Source organism: Molossus molossus, unplaced genomic scaffold (assembly GCF_014108415.1).
Source record: "Molossus molossus isolate mMolMol1 unplaced genomic scaffold, mMolMol1.p scaffold_m16_p_15, whole genome shotgun sequence".
In the NCBI taxonomy this organism is placed as follows: Eukaryota; Metazoa; Chordata; class Mammalia; order Chiroptera; family Molossidae; genus Molossus; species Molossus molossus.
The window spans coordinates 15964547-15980920 of NW_023425350.1; the positions used below are offsets into that span (position 1 = coordinate 15964547).

The 16374-nt window shown below is 52.7% G+C and overlaps 1 protein-coding gene across 4 annotated transcripts in view; it reads right to left on the reverse strand.

Moving 5' to 3' along the window:
- Positions 1-16374, reverse strand: part of OTOF (otoferlin) — an 89919-nt gene that overhangs the window by 23500 nt on the left and 50045 nt on the right. For all 4 annotated transcript variants that reach the window (XM_036262469.1, XM_036262470.1, XM_036262468.1 and 1 more), the window contains 7 exons: positions 15411-15537; positions 14912-14966; positions 10086-10217; positions 5186-5248; positions 4716-4800; positions 652-811; positions 130-316 (listed from right to left, as the gene is read on the reverse strand). In XM_036262469.1, the coding sequence (XP_036118362.1) occupies positions 130-316; positions 652-811; positions 4716-4800; positions 5186-5248; positions 10086-10217; positions 14912-14966; positions 15411-15537 (809 nt within the window). The remainder of the gene's footprint in view (positions 1-129; positions 317-651; positions 812-4715; positions 4801-5185; positions 5249-10085; positions 10218-14911; positions 14967-15410; positions 15538-16374) is intronic.

Consider the following 16374-nt stretch of genomic DNA (forward strand, 5'->3'; position numbering starts at 1 on the left):
CAGGTGCACCAAGGCAAGCACAGGCCAGTCTCCTGGCTTCTGACTTTGCCCCATGTCTGCCCGCAGACCCGCACACCCACCCGATGCCTCTCACTCCAAACCCAGCCTCTGCACCTTGTACCCCTGTACCTTCTGGCCAGCAAAGTAGACTTGCACATAGGGGTCGACCAGGTCCTTGTTCTCCCCAATGAAAGCCTTCTTCACGTTGGCCATGAGGCTTGTGTTCATGCGGGGCAGCCCCTCTGCTCGATAGATCTTCACGTAGAACCGGGCCCACTGGCGTTCCGGGGGCACGCCGTCGGGGAGCAGCAAGTTCCTGCCGTCACATACAGCTAGGGCACCAGGCCTGGGCACCCCAACTCCTGCCCTAGCATCTACGTACTCCTGGGGCCTGGGACAATCTCTGTGAACCCCTGCTCTGCCTGAGTCCTTTCTCTCCTGTGACAAGGAACCTGTAGATGCTGAGGCCAGCCTCAGCTGCCCCAGCCCTGGCCAAAGTCCTTCCAGGAAGAGCTGGGCATCTGGGGGTGGGTGAGAACAGGGGTAAGGGAGGTAGAAGGTGCGATCTCTGGGCCCAGTCCACCCCAGGGGCTCCCTTTGGGGAAGAAAGGGCCAGGCCAGGTCTCGGGGGCTGGGGGCTGGGAGCCTCACCCTTCAATGTCATCCTCTTCTGTCTCGTTGGCCTTGTGGGGTGTCTTGATGTTGTCCCCCTTGCCCACCACTGCGACGTCACACTTCACGTAGCCCTTTAGCCCAGCGGAGATGTCATCGGGGTCGGACAGGATGGCCCACTTGTGGTGGAACTGATGCTCTACAGTGGCGAGGAGCAGGAACTGCACCTGACGCCCCCACCCCAGAACACCCCACCCTCGGCCAGGCCATCAGTCCCCCTGGACCAGGGGCTACTGCTCTGCCTCTGGGCCAGGGGGACAGAGGTCCCTGAGCAGGGACAGCTGGGGCAAGGCGTGTGCTATGACTGTTTCCTAACTGGTTTGTCTGCCTGCAGCCCTCCTACCCGCCCTCTGCACTCACCTGCACACAGCTGCCAGATGGAGCCTTCAGAGAGCACCCCTCACTCTGGGGCTCCTCAGTGCTTGGGGTAAAGACCCCGATACAGCTCTGCCAGCTCACTGCTCATCCCACCCCGTCCCTGTGTGCTGCTGACACCTCTCTGATCAATTCACTTGCTGTTCCACACTTTCGTGCTGTTGTGGCTGCGGCCCTTTGAGCTCGGAAGGCCCTAATCCCTATGCTCCCTCTGCCCCCACCCTCCTCCTCCCAGTTCAAACTTCTGCTCCTTCCGCTTAAGTATCTCCTCTTCCATGCAGCCTTCCCCGACTTCCTCAGAATTGCCAAGCCTGACCCTTCGGTGTTCTCGGTGGGTGTTCCATACACACACCTCCTATGTCACTGACAAGTGATTAACTACTTAGTGTCTGTCTCCGATTTCAGACTGAAAGCCTCCTAAAGACAGGGTAATGTCACCCAGTAGCCCCAGGACCCAGGACAGTGTGGAGGAAAGGACATATATCAGGGGAAGAGGCCATCCTTGGGTCTGCCCTTAAGGTTTATTTAAAGCTATTTGCAAGCAGAAGGCCTTGCAGCATAAAGGGCACATCTTCCTCTGGTTTCGTGTGGCCACTGAAATCTCCAGGGGCTCAGAACGTTCCTCTCTCTCCCCTTCACATTCTATGATAGCTCAGACCTGTCCCTGGCGAGGCTCTGTCCCCAGGGGGCTCCGTGAAGTGTGCTAGGGGCTGTGTGCAGAAATCAGCCTGCCTAGGGACAGGCCAGCCCAGCTGTGGCTCAGGAGAGACGGTGCCAGAGCAGAGCCTGAAGGGAGACCGGGTGGTGAGATGGAAGAAGCTGTGTGGTGAGCACTCGCTGGGGCCGCCGGCTGAATGGCACACCTCAGGAGGGGACCACGTCCTGGGCCGCCCCAGGGCTTCAAGATCTTGTCGGGGCTGATGTTTGTGGGATGGATACATGATAGCTAGACGCTGGATGGGGGGATGCATGGAGGATGGGTGAAGGTAGATTAATGGATGGATGGAGAGACAGTGAGTGGATACATGGATAAAAGATGGGTTAATATATGGACGGATGGGTGGGTGAACTTGTGGATGGGTGAGTGGGTGAACTTGTGGGTGGGTGAGTGGGTGAGTGGATATATGGGTAGATGGACAGATGTGCATGGCTAGATGAATTGGGAAAATTTGGCAAGAGAAGAATAGGACTCAGGTTTTGTGTGGGCACTGAAGTCTCCAGGGGCTCAGAACGTTCCTCCTCTCTCTCCCCTTCACCTTCTATCATAGCTCAGACCTGTCCCTGGCGAGGCTCTGTCCCCAGTGGACTCCGTGAAGTGTGATAGGGGCTACCTTCAAATTTAAAAGCTATTTGAAGAGGGAATAGCCCTGGCAAGTTTGCTCAGCGGTTAGAGCGTCAGCCTGTGGTCCAGAGAGACCCAGGTTCGGTTCCCGCTAAGGGCATGTACCTCAGTTGCGGTTTGTCCCCGGCCCTGGTTGGGTCGTGCGGGTGGCAGCCACTCGATGTGTCCCTTTCACGTCGATGTTTCTCTCTCTCTCTTCTTCTCTCTCCCTCCCACTCTATCTGAACAAAAAATGGAAAAATGTCCTCGAGTGAGGATAAAAAAAAAAAGAGGGAATGAATTTATTCTTTCTGTTTCTTAAAGGCAGACCTGTGAGTGAACATGGATGAAGATTACAGGGTGACATTTTGGTTTGATATAAACAAATGGAGATATCTAAAATTGGAGAAAGTGAGTGCTCCATTTCTGGAAGGTCTAAGCAGAGACTAGGGGACCAATCAGGGTCTGAGGGTCCCTATTGATGAACACTGGATTGATGACCTCTGAGGCCATTCCAGTCAAACACTGTGCGATCTCAGTGACAGTGTATTGCCACTGTCAGATGGCCCAGAGGTACAGAACAACAGGAGGCCCTGAGCTATATGCACCAGCCTGAAACATCATTTCCCTGCCTTGGGTCTGGCTCTGCCACCTGCCAGGGAAGGCTGGTTGGCTGGGGAGGTTGCTAGTACCCCAGACTTCCTCTGTGATTTACAGGAGGATGGGTGGAGCCCTGTACGACCCCTTCTGGTTGCCAGCAGAGAGTTGCAATGAGTGAGCAGTTTCCTGCTGTTGCATCTGATAATGCAAATGTGGTCCTGCCAGGGTGAGGTCAGACTGGTCCCCCAGCCATCCCTTCTGGCTCCATGAGATACTGACATCACCCAAGGCTCCCAGCAGCACTCAGGAGTCCGGTGTCCCTGGCAGCATGCAGTCTAACAATGCCCTGGCTAGGTCAGGACTCATCAAGAAGTTGAGGCCAAGCTGGAGATCACTGGCATGAAGACATCAGTGCTCCAATCATGGCTCCAATAAAGGGGCCAGGCTCAGGGGGAGATTCAGCAGGAGCAGCTAATTTTGCGGTGGGTGACCCCAGTGGAGAAACCAGGCTTTCGGCCCAAACAGACCTGGGTTCACATTGCCTTTCTGCCATGACTCAGTGTGGCCCTGGGCCAGCTATGTAAGCTTGCTGATCCTCAGTTTCCTTATTGGGGAATGGGAGTGGTGATGTCTGCATGGATTGTGAGGGTTCGACCCGCTAGGACAGCATGCTTAGCCCAGGGCCTGGCCCTTAGCAGGTGTCCCTGAGTGGCAGTGGATCCCTCCCCAGGACTCTACCACCTGGAAGCCCAGAGGCCCCTCACTGTCTCTCCACAGTGTCCTTCCAACCAACGGCCCGAAGCTGTGCGTGCTTTCTGGGGAGCCCAGAGCTGCAGACTGACCCTCTTCCCGCTCCCCGCAGCGCTATGGTCATGAAGGCCACCCTCTCCTGACCTTCATGGAGGTCATGAAGGGAACATGGGAGACGCAGCCTCTGTTCCCAGACTCTGAGCAAGTCCCTCCATCACCTTGGCCTCCGTTTCTCCGTCATCGGAGAGATTGGACTCGATGTTTTCGAGTTCTCTTGTGGCCTGAGTGTTGTATGATGTGATTTTTGTGTGTACAATCTTGGGTTTTGGACTCAGATGCCCCAGCCAGGTGTGCACCAGCTAAGTGTCTATTAGGTTGAATAGGCACAAAAAATCGCCAATTTGTTCAACCTGACAGTTTAGTGGCACCTTCAAGCCACTTAACCTCTCTTGGCTCCTTTGGTGTCGTCTGTAAGTGGGAAGGACTGCTGATGCTACCTCACTGTGTGGTGAGGGTCAAATGCGACAGCCTGGGTGACATTGTATTGCCACTGTCAAAGGGCCTAACGGGGTCATTGCTGCACCTTGAGTGGCGGCTCACTTCAGGGGCAGGGAGCGGGGGAGCCCAATGCCAGGCTGTAAGCCAGCGGTTCCCGAGCTGGCAGGTGGTGAGCCTTGAGGACAGTGGGGGTCAGTGGGGGCTCTGGAGTCACCCCAGACCAACTGGGTGACTGAGGAAGCCCTGGCACTTGGCAGAGCCCCAGGCCCCTCAACTGTAAAAGGGGTGATGCTACAAATCCCGCAGGGTCAATCTGCAGCTTTGGGGCTTCCCAGTATGCAGGCGGACCCGCACGGGTAGTCACCGCGTTTGTGTAGGACTGAGACCCCATCACCCATACCCCATGGCTGTGTGTGCTCAGGGCCCGCCAGGCTGGGGAGGGCTGAGTGCACCACACCCTCCGGCCGTGTGCACCGGTGCGGGGCGCGCAGCTACTCACCCGGCTGGGAGTACACGGTTCCCACATCCATTTTGAAGGAACCCACCAGGGTGCCGCTGCGCAGCAGGTTCTTGGAGTGAATCACCTTCCGGGCAGAACCACCAGACACCAGTCAGGCGGGGCGGGGCGGAGGCTTTTGTGGGACAGGGTGGGGCTGACGGGTGGTAGTACCCTCTCAATCCTTCTGGGGACCCAAGCTTCTCGGTGAAGCAGGAGAGTGTTTGGCAGGACCAGGGTGGCTCGCTGAGGCTCAGCATCAGTGCCCCATGCCCTTGCCTGCTTTTGCTGGCTGTCAGGTACAGGTGAGTCACCTGTTTAAGGGGGTGAGAGGGGCTCAAATCCAGCCTGTGCCCGCTTGCCCAGCTGTGTGTCTGGGCCCAAGCCTGCCTTTTTATGGTTGGTTCTCCCAGAGGGTCACCCTTGTCAGGTTTGCGCAAAGGTCAGTGTGAGCTGATTTGCTCCCCACTCACCGAGATCTTGATGATCTTGTCGAACATGACATCAGGAGAGACGTGGAAGTCGAAGACGAAGTACTGGAGGGGGGAAGGACCCAGACCAGCTGTCACCGGGTGGGCAGCAGCGAACAGCCTGGGGCTGTGCTGGGCCCCTCCCTCCTGGCAGTGCCTGTCTGCACCCCGGCCATTTCCCCTGAGCCCTGAAGTTCAGATGAGCAGCAGCGGCAACCACTGGTCTTCCCTGACCCGGGGCAGGTGGGAAGTCGGGCCCCGAACAGGTGGGCAAGATTCCAATCCCTAGGAGACTGGGGTGCTAGTCTCGGCTTTGCCCCTTTCTAGCTGCGTGGCCTTGAGCAACACGTTTTCTGAATCTCAGCTTCCTGAGCTGTACAATGAGGTAAGGACACCCATCTGAGAGTCTCGTAGAGAGAGACTGGAAGACACATTGTGGTTAAATGAGCTACACGGACACCTGCCATTCAACCACAAGGCTCCGCTCCTAGGAGAGGCGGCCCATTTCGGAGACGTTAAGATGTAAAGCACGTGAGCTTTAGGGCCGATGAACTCTGGCGTGTGTAGGCACTTTAACCGCTGGAAACGGCAACTGCTGTGGGCGCGAACCGTCCTCTCGAGCGGGGAGCTGCCTGCCTGTTTCTCTGGCCTCGGTGGGTGTGGGGCAGCGAGCAGAAGCATCCCTGCTTTGGTGAACTTGTGGGCAGAAGGAAGAAATGTTGCCCTTGTATTTCGGAGAATCTGCTCCCGGCTGCTTCAGGGTCACACAGACCATTGTGGGTAAAGTTGCTGGCTTTAGAGCCAGACAGACCGGGCTTTTACTGTTGGACCAATCACTTCCTTTCCTGAGCCTCGGTTTACCCCTCTGTGATGTGGGGAGAATGATTCAGGGCCACCATGTGAACCACCGGGGGCATCATTCACGGTAGGGGAGCTGGGGGTGCAGTTGTGCAGTCTCAATGAGACGACCCCCGTCAAACAGGTGTGCGCACAGTCAGTGAACAATAAACACCAACTGCTACGCATGGCGGCCATGCGTCGGTGGTGCTGGCCGTGGGGGACAAAAGCTCTGGAGAGATGCATAGAGATCCAGACACACAGATGGCAACCGACACACTGGGGCTGGGGGAGATGCCCAAGGAGTGTCGGAGGGAAGCAGGCCCCGGGCAGGGCTCCAAGAGGCACAGCATGTCAGCAGTGGGCAGAGCAAGTGAGGCCAAGGAAGACGGGGAGGGAGGAGCTGGCGAGAGGGGGAACGCAGAGAGGGCCCCAGAGGTCCTCAGGGGAGGGACCGGCAAGTGAATGAAATGAGCAGGCAGTCAAAGGAGGGGGGGTGATAGTGGATGCGTACTTAGGGACAGCAGGGTCCTTGGTGCATTTAAGGATGGGCAGTTTCAGTGGAGTCATGGGACAGAAAGGACTGTAGAGATTGAGGTGTGAGTGGGAGGTGAGGAAGTGGGAGGGAAGAAGTAGTAGGAGGTGTGTGGGACCGAGGAAAGGCATAGCTAGATGGATAGATGGATAGACAGACAGACAGACGTATAGTTCCTGTCCTTGAGCACGGTGATTTTCCATGGTTGTAGTTAGAATACGTGAGAGTAGAACACCTCATGGCAGTGGTTCTCAACCTTCCTAATGCCGCGACCCTTTCATACAGTTCCTCATGTTGTGGTGACCCCCAACCATAACATTATTTTTGTTGCTACTTCATAACTGTAATTTTGCTACTGTTATGTCTTAGGCGACCCCTATGAAAAGGTCGTTCGACCCCCAAAGGGGTCATGACCCACAGGTTGAGAACCGCTGTCTTATAGGCAAAGGAGGAGCCAAAGGAGAAGTAAAGACAGAGTCTGTTGAGCGAATGTACAGTGGCAGATTCATTGGGACGCAGAAAGAGAAAGATCGGGGCAAAGGACAGAGATGGTTTAGGCAGAAGGAAGATGCCAGTGGCCGGGACCAGATGCATCCACAGAGAAGGGACCTTGGCCTGGTCAGGGTGTTCTGGGAGGGGCATGGTGGCAATCCTTCCTCCACACAAAGACAGGCCCCGAGCCAGGCAGTCGGGCCAAGGCCAGGCCAGCGCCTCAGAGCTGTGTCAGCCCTAGGACAGCGAGCTGGCTAAGCTACAACCAGAATTTTTCACTCTCTGATCTGTCTGTGATCATAGTCCTTGCATTTCCTGAGCAGATTTCCCATGTTGATTGTTCTCACCTCCCTCTCTTGTGATTACTGGAGCCAAAGGAAGGTTCCCCTTCACCCAGAATTAGCCAGAAACTACACGCCTGGGACTGGGAGAATATTTTTCAATGAAGAGGAATGTGGCCAGGAGGATCATGGGAAGATAGCTTAGAGTGGGTTCTTAATTGGGGAGGGGGCAGACACTGAGACTCTCAGAGGACATTTGGCAATATCTGGAAACAATTTTGGTTGCTACACTGGATAGGGGATCACTGTGGCATTTATTGGGTAGAAGCCAGTGATGCTGCGTAACGCCCTACAACGCACAGGAAAGTCCCTTACGCCAAAAATGATCTGGTCCAAAATCACCACAGTGCTCAGTTTGAGAAACACTGGTTTAGAGGACACAGAAATTGAATAAATCAGAGAGACTTGGGTTTGTGAAAAAGAACAAAAATGTGACCAAGAACAAATTTAAGATTCATTTGAGTGAAATTAATAGTCTTAGTAGATGTAAATATTGAGTTTAGGAAATGGTTTCTAGGCTGAAACCTGTTGGGGCAAAACTGCTGGCTTTGCAGCCCCCGTGTTGGTGGGCTGGGCCTGGTCCGCACAGATGCTCAGCAAATGTGTGTTTCTTCCTTTGGGTGGTATTCATGCAGCAGGGTTACCAAACCCCTCCAGGTACGTACCAGGCTCTGGGCTGGGCCACAGTGATGCAGGAGACTGGGAGCCTCCAGTCCACCAGGGAGACAGAGACATGAAGGACCCACCACAATTCAGGGACATTGCTGTCACACAGAAAGAAGTGCGCTGACCTCTGACCCAGAGGGTGCAGGGAAGGCTGTTCAGCAGCAAGGACATTTGAGCTGGGCCCAGTAGGGTGAGTAGGAGTTTGCCAGGGAACCACAGAGTGGCAAGAGCAGCTGTTTCCTTGGGAAGGAGGAAGCAACTTGAATGAAACATGAGGTGTGTGGGCCTGGTGCAAGGTGAGCCCTTGAGTCAGGACGATGTGGCTTCGCCCCTATCACATAGCATGGCAGGCCACGGGCGCCTGTCTCCATATCTGCTAGGGGAAAGTAAACTATTTCTAGGCTGGAGGCTTTTCCGGTCAGGAAATTGTCCTGACGTAAGATGTGTCAGAGATGTTGAGCCCGAATGTCCTGACTCCTGGGAGGGCTGCTACGCTGGGCTGGAGGTTCCTCAGCACTGATGTCCCAGCCCTGGTGGGCCTGTGGGAAACCAGCTGTGAGCACAGGGCCTGTCTGTGGTCACACAGGAGACTTCGGCCAGGCCCCAGCCCTGGCCTGGCCCCTATGAAGGGCAGAGTGTGCCCAGCTCGGGCACTCCCACAGCTGCCCAAGAATGCCGTCCCCCAGTTACAGATGGCACCCTCAGCCCTCACCACCACTCAGGACAGACGCGGAGACACAGGACACAGATGCCTTACTTGGGCCAGTCTTGTACCCTTCACTGCCTGGAGCCACGGGGAAAAGCAGACGAGATGCCCTCCAGGAAAGGCTTCTGGGTTAGACTGATGTGTGCTCAGGCATCTGAGCAAGACTTGGGCATCCGTCACGAAAGCTGATTAAGGTGGGTTCCCCCTCTGGAGCCCAGAGTCTTGATGATGGGTCTGGGTGGCCATCCAAGGTGGCAGACAGAGTGCCGGGCTGACACTGGACAGGCCAGGCCCCTCTCCATCAACAATACTCTCTGTAATCTCGGTCTTTCCCATACTGAGGCCCCCGGCTCCTCTTCTGCAAGATGGGGAGATTGAACCGGGTCTCTTAGGTCTTTTGACCTTGATGTGACCTCAAATGGCTGTGAAGAACAGGAGTGGGTACCAGGCTTTTTCTCTCTCACACCCTAAGACTCCAGGCCAGCGCTCCGGAAGGAGCCCCATGGAGGCTCAGGCAGCCTTGCAGAAGGGTGAGCACGCAGAACCGGGCCCTGGCACCTAGCACCCGGGCAGGTCTTTCTCCAGGAGCCTCAATGGCCAGGGTGTAAAATGGGGACAGCCTCTGACAGCTGTTGTGACAGTCAGAAGAGATGATACACCTAAGCATTTAGGAGAATGCCTGGCACATAGCAAGTGCTCATTACTGTGCCAATGCCACCACGGGCAGGGGCTGAAATGAGGGGCACTACCCCAGGGCTCTGGCCTGGGGAACAGCTGGGCCCAGGTCTTACAGGGTGTGACGTTCACTGAGACACTGCTGAGGCCTGCGCAGGAGTGCCTGGGGCGGTGTTCCTTTCAAAGGGTGGCCCCCATGGCTGGTGTGGCTCAGCAGTTGAGCATCAACTCATGCACCAAGGGGTCACTGGTTCAATTCCCATTAAGGCGCATGCTCAGGTTGTGGCCCGATCCCCAGTGGGGGGCACACAGGAGGCCGCCAATTGATGTTCTCTGTCATCAATCTCTCTCTCTCTCTCTCCCTTTCCCTTCTTCTCTCTCTAAAAATCAATAAAGAAAAAAAAAATGAAAAAACCAAAGTGGTCCCCAGTCAGACCAGTGTCAGGCTGGGATCTAGACTGGGGGTTCAGAGGGTGTGGCACTGCATGCCAGTGTTCTAGGGTCAGAACAGGGTGGGTCAAGGTCACCCCTGCTGGTAGCTCCTTGTGCCCTTTGACTCCTAGATATTCCTTTCGAGCCCAGGTGGGGTAGGGTCCAGCCTCCTGCCACAGTTTGGAGGCGTCTTTCCCTACCTGGGGCGACGGGACTGACCTCGTTGTAGTAGGGGCAGTTAGTGGACTCCTTCATGGACGTGTACTTCTTGTCGTCGCCCACCTCTACACACACCACGGGGTCCATGTTCAGGCCCACCAGCTGCCGAGCCTCGATCACCGTGATGCTGACCTGCAGGCAGAAGGAGGGAGGCCAGAGGGGAGGCTGCGTGAGCCCTGGGGCTGGCTGGACCAGAACAAAGTCCACCTTCGGTGAAGTGGTTGTTCTCCCAAGGATGACGACTACCGTGCTTTCGGGGGACTCTCTTGAACTTGCATTTTAACAAAACAGCCTTTGCTGAGCTAGAATCTGCATTTACTTCAGAACATTCTTCTGATGCAACTATATGGGTCGCTTTTCATGCTGCTCATCTTGGAGATTTGGTATTTTAATCGCTGTGCTTTGATGCAACTTCTAAACATGATTTCACTCAAGAGAGTCGTTTTCCCTTTCCATAAAAAATAAAAGAACCACATAACTTATCATCCACCGTGCCCATGGGAGTCTTTTAACTATTCTAAAGGCCAAGAAAATGTCACACGTCAAAATTACAGATGTTAGAAAAACAGAAACCCCACTGCCAGTGGGAACGTTGCTGGGAAGCACGTAGAACTGGAAGCTGAACATCTACCAGTTGAAGTAGCACTGGGACCATGCACGCAGCACGTCTGTTTGGAGTGGAGGTGCCAAGGGAGTGGAGCTCGGGAGCTGGAGCTCTGAAGTTCAATGATCACCATTTCTGCAGGGAGCCAACAGGCAATAGAGCTAATTACCTGAACTGAGCATTTACTGTGAAGAGTAAACAGACACCAGAAGTCCTTCCTGAATAGTCTTTGCATAGTAGTTCATAGAGTTTCGACCTCGATGACACTTTTTACACCAAACATATGTTTTGAAATCTCATCATTTTCCTCACAACTAACTAATCCCTCCCTTTCATTAAAAAAAAAAAAGCTTTCTGTAACTCAAGACTAGGAAGTAGCCCTGGCCGGTTTGGCTCAGCGGTTGGAGCGTCGGCCTGTGGTATAGAAAGACTAGGAAGTAGGCAGACATAGTTTTGGCCCAATAAGGTACTAAAGATAGGCCACCAGGAGATTAACCTTCCCAATGTGAGCAGTTGGTTGGTTTTTATGATTTTCAAATAGAGGCCTGGCCATGGTGACGGCCTTTTCTCAGGACCCAAAGTGTCCACCTTCCTCCACTGAGCAGAGCCGATAACAGCACACAGTCCTGGTGGGAACTCTGACACGAGAGGTCGGAGCTGGAGGAAGGAGGCAGAGGGCTGAATGGAGCGAAGGGGGAAGAGAGGCCCCGGGGGGTGCCCTTTGCTGGCTGAGAGGTGGCCCCAGGGAACCCCTGAGAGTGTATGATTGAGGACACTGCATGGTACTAGTGACAGCTTCTCCTGGTGCTATTTTCATTTATTCTTTTATCCTCACTGAGGACATTTTTTTTTTTGCATTTATCTTCACATAAAGTGAGAAGGAGAAAGGGAGGAAGAGGGAGAGAGAGAGAGAAACATCCATGTGAGAGAGACACATCGACTGGTTGCCACCCACACAACCCCAATTAGGACAGGGACAAACTGCAACTGACATAGGTGCCCTTAGCGGGAACCGAACCCGGGTCTCTCTGGTCCACGGGCCTCCGCTCTAACTGCTGAGCCAAACCGGCCAGGGCTCATGGTGCTATTTTTAAAGCAGCATATATTTAAATATTTATGCTCTAGGAATGTCATCCTGCTGCTCCTCCCCTAACTGGGGTCCTATGGAGGGGAATGTATCACTTGAACGTGAAATTAAAAAAAAATATTCTGAGGAAGGGGATTGGCCATCCTTCTCTCCCTTTCTCTAATCATCAGCAGAGGAGCTGATTTTTCCAGGATGGAAAATGAAGAGGCAAACAGAGCCACCAAGGGACCAGCTGACCAAGGAGACACTTTTAGTAATTGACTCTTCCAACCTCTCCTTCCAAGATAAGAGACATAATCCGTAGGTGGCTTCATAAAAGCCATTGCAAGGAACAACGCTGAATGTAAATCTACACCTTTGTCTTGGGAGAACCCAAGAGTCATGGTGCTTTGTGACCTGCTTCTGAGTGATCTGATCGTGCTGTGCGAACATTAGCTGGGACCTGAAGATGAGAGGTGGTGGGCCCTTCAGTACTGCCCTTCCAAAGAATCCTTCACCTTCCGCAACCGCTGGTGGCAGAGATGTGATGTGACCAAATCTGCATTTTGAGAAGATGGAAGAGGATGAAGTGGAGGAGGTAATCTGAGGGCAGAGAAGAAGTGGGTGCAATACTGTAGTTGAGGCTGGGGGTCTAGGGTCAATGCAAGGAAGATGATATGGAGATGAAAACTGGAGAGATGTTGGGAGGTGAAAATGTATTAGGTCTTGGTGCTGGGAAGAGAGAGCAGGGACTAGACTCAAGACTTGATCACCCACCAAGAACATCTCTGCCACGCTCTGAGCTTGGCTCACTCTGATGGGGAAACTGCATATTCACAGGGAGGAGGCTGTGGCTTCTACCTTTTGAGATGTCAATAACCAGGAAAGGGTTTGCACATTACATACATCTAAACAGAAGAAACAAGAGGTATGAGTATGCTACGGTCTTTTCACTGTTCTGAGCCCTCAGGGCCTGCCTGGAGCTGAGCTGAGCTAAGTCCCTCTCCTGTCATCGATTGGCTGTGCTTCCTGAGGTCTTTCTAACTCAGCAAAGCCAGTTCTCCAAGACAGCCAAGTTCCTTCTGGTAGGTTTTCTTGCTTTATATGTTGTATTTACTGGAAGCTAGAATAATTCAACATTTGTGTCCTCAGCGCTCTCTCAAAGTGTGAGATGTGAATGAGCTTGTCAGGAAATCCCATGTTACCAGGTTAAAGTCAACTTATTTTGTTCAATTCAGATTGTTTACAAAGTCTTTGGAGGGAGGATGAGTGATCCAGTTAATAAAAGTCTCTGGCAGGAAGCAGTTTGAAACAACTTTGAAAATAAGCTGAAGATGAACAGAGACTGGAGGAAGCGACTGTCCAAAAGGCTGAACCAGAGAGAAATGAGCCATTCTCACTGCTCCAGCCAGACACCCTCGGGCTTGCACCCTGGCTCTAGCTCTGAAGAACTGTCCCTGGTCAAGCTCCTTACCTCCTCGGCTCTCAATGTCTCACCTATGAAATGTAGTAAACCCATATTTGGAGGGTTGTAGGAATGACATTAACTTAAATGGGAAACACATACAGCTTCTGACATCGTGTCTGGCATATAGTAAACCTTCAAAAAAATCCAGTTGCATTAACCACGGCAACAACTCCATTTTCTCTGTGCCCTCACCTGGCAGGCTGGTGACACTGTGCAGGGAACTCTATCTGACTATGGGGTCTTTGTTCTTTGGAACTCTCCTCTTCTCAGCACACAGAGGAGTAAACCCTGAGTCCAGTCCCCTGGAAAAGCCCTCAGAAGTCTCAGAACACTCTATGCTTGGGTTTTGGCAGAGAAGTGAGGGGGTGACATACCCAAATCTTCAAGGAGCCCAGTGGTTTGAGGTTGTCTGAAACCACAGGGGCAGGACCACGTAATACTTCCCGGGGCTATTTTTCAAGCACCTGGAAAGATGGTCAGGGACTGGATGAAAACAAACTGACACATAAGGAATAAGGGAGACGAGGTGTGTCTGGGGAAAACATGACCAGATGTAGCTGATACAAAGAAAGGTGCCATCTAGTTCATTATATCACCACCGGAGTGAGGTGAGGTGGGGCTGTCTCTAAAGAAGGGGTGGTGCGCAAGGGGTCTGGGAATCGGTGTAAAAGATACGCTCTAACCTGGCAGAGGGGACTCACACTGATTCTGGGGTCTGGCACTGGTACCTAGGGCAGAAAGTGTAGTGGTAGCCAGGTGGGGGTCTCCGGAAGCTCCTCCCTCTCACCAGCCAGCATACTCACAGGCTAGGGATGCCTATAGCGGGCCTCACTAGCCCCCAGTGGAAGGTCTAAAGCTGTGGGTGGTCTCTTGACCTGTCCTGATTTCAGTTTATAAATAGGCACTTGGTGCTGCTGGCTTGTACATTAGCCTATTTCAAGTTGTGTACGTAAATATAATTCAGCCTCTCAGGCTCTGATCAACTCTGGGAAAAGAGACAAAATTGAGGGTGTGATTTTGCAAAGCTGAGGATCAGTCCCAGGCTGGGAGGGCTGCACAGGTGTCCAGTTACCCCATATGGCCCTGTCCCAGCAGTGGTCAGTCTGCTCTGTGGCCACATTAACAACCTTACAGCTGCAAATCTCCAGTTTTAGAAGCATACAAACAAAAAAATTAAGTGTTAATTTTAGAGAATCCAGAGAAGCAAAAAGACAAAACACCCACACTCTCACTATCTATAAATAACCAAGATTGACACTGCTTACCGCATTAAAATAATACAAAACAACAATAAAAAGCACACACCAAAAAAAAAAGTCTTTCTGCAGAAGCTCTTATTTTCACTGTGGGAATTTTTTTGGAGGGGGTTGCTCCTTGATGTCTTTATGTTTTTTCCTGGTCCCTCTTACTTTATGAAGTTCAGTGCTGGACACAAAATCCTGGGAGGGCTTTGACCAGCATAAGCAGAGTTTTCAAGCCCCTCCGGGTTTGTACCTCCCTACGTATGCCACTTCTCTGTGTGCCTCCCAGGGACAAGCTTACTCTGGGGGTTATACCCGGTTGAGGTTGTCCATGACCCACAGACCCATGCCTCCACAGAGTCTATAATGCACATGTGGCTACACACCCATCCCCACTCCCGCCAGAGCAGAGTCTGAAAGCATGAGGCCTGCAGTTGCCCCACCGACCTGGTAATCCATGGGTCGCCCGGCACTCGGCTCCATCTTAATGTCTGGCTTGGACCTGGGGAGGAGAACGTACTGTCAGGCCTGGTGTAAGGGGATTGCTTGAGGGGTGGAGGAGGGCCCTGGCAGTGGTAGACTGTGAGGAAGAGCAAAAGAACAGAATTGTGGTTTGCAAACACCCCAAGACTGCTAAACAGAATAGGGAGTAGTTGTTCCCAGAGGCCCCAACAGAGAGGACCAACCAATGGCAGAATTAACAGGAAGACAGACATCAGATCAACAGGTTCAAATATGGGCTGGGTGGCTCTGTGACTTCCCTGGCCTGGGGGTATTCAGTGACTTGGGAACAGGCCCACACTGCCACACTCTGCCTTTGTAGGAAGAGAGGTGAGAGAGATATCCCGGGAAAGAAGAAAGGGGCAGGGTTAGGATAAACCTCAATTCCAGACATTCATGCCTGACGGGGTGGAGACAATTGGGGATGTGGGGCTCTGCCACTCACCGCTTGTTGGAGACATTGGTGGTGAGAGCTGTGACAGAGGCTAGAGACACGGAGTCTGGATCCAGCCCATCCCCCAGCCGAATGGCCAGGCGGTCAAGGTCCTCCATCTCCAGCACCGCTGGTTCATCTGGAGAAGAAGAAAGGCTGGGTAGGTGGGCTGGATGGTGGGATAGTGACTGTCTTTCCTCTTTTGCTTTGGCATCTGGGAAGCTAACAGTCAAATACAAGGTTTATCTAGTAGCAACTGCTAAGAATGTTATGGCCAATATATCTACAGTGTTCCCTACCTAATCTTGATCTTTAATTTTAATTATATCTGATCTTGCTTTTTAAATTTTAATTGAATGTAACTCTTTTATTTTAAGCACTGAATAGCCTCATGGAAGAAGGTAGGAAATAAAGAATGTATACTTATGTACCTCTCATAACAATAGCTACCATTTATTAAGTGGCTACTATGTGCCAGGCACAATGCCAGGCACTTTATACATATATCTCAATCTTAATAGCCATGCCCTGCCAAGATAGGCACTATTCTCATGTCACAGATGGGGAAACTGAGGCTTAGGAAGAAACATATCCATGTAAAATAGCTGATGGAATTCAGAACCTAACCCTGTACTAATGTGCATTAATCCAACGAGATGAAGAAATGATGATTCTAAGACGCCACACAGGGATGGTTGGTTTGGGCCTCAGCCAGCAGCTGCATCCTCTCCAATCTAAGAAGAAGGGAACAGCTGGAATTGGCAAGGGGCAAGAGGGAGGAAGAGAGATTCTGGGGCCAGTGGGCCACGCAGTCGATACTGGGGAGCACAGCCAGGAGCCGGAAGGGAGGGCATGTGATCAACAGGACCTTGGGTCAGAAAGCTACACACATCTTTTTTATTCACTCCATTCCTCCCGTTTTCTGCCTGTCTTCCTCATAAACAACGGTCTTGCCCCCTCTCCTGCCCTATGCTCC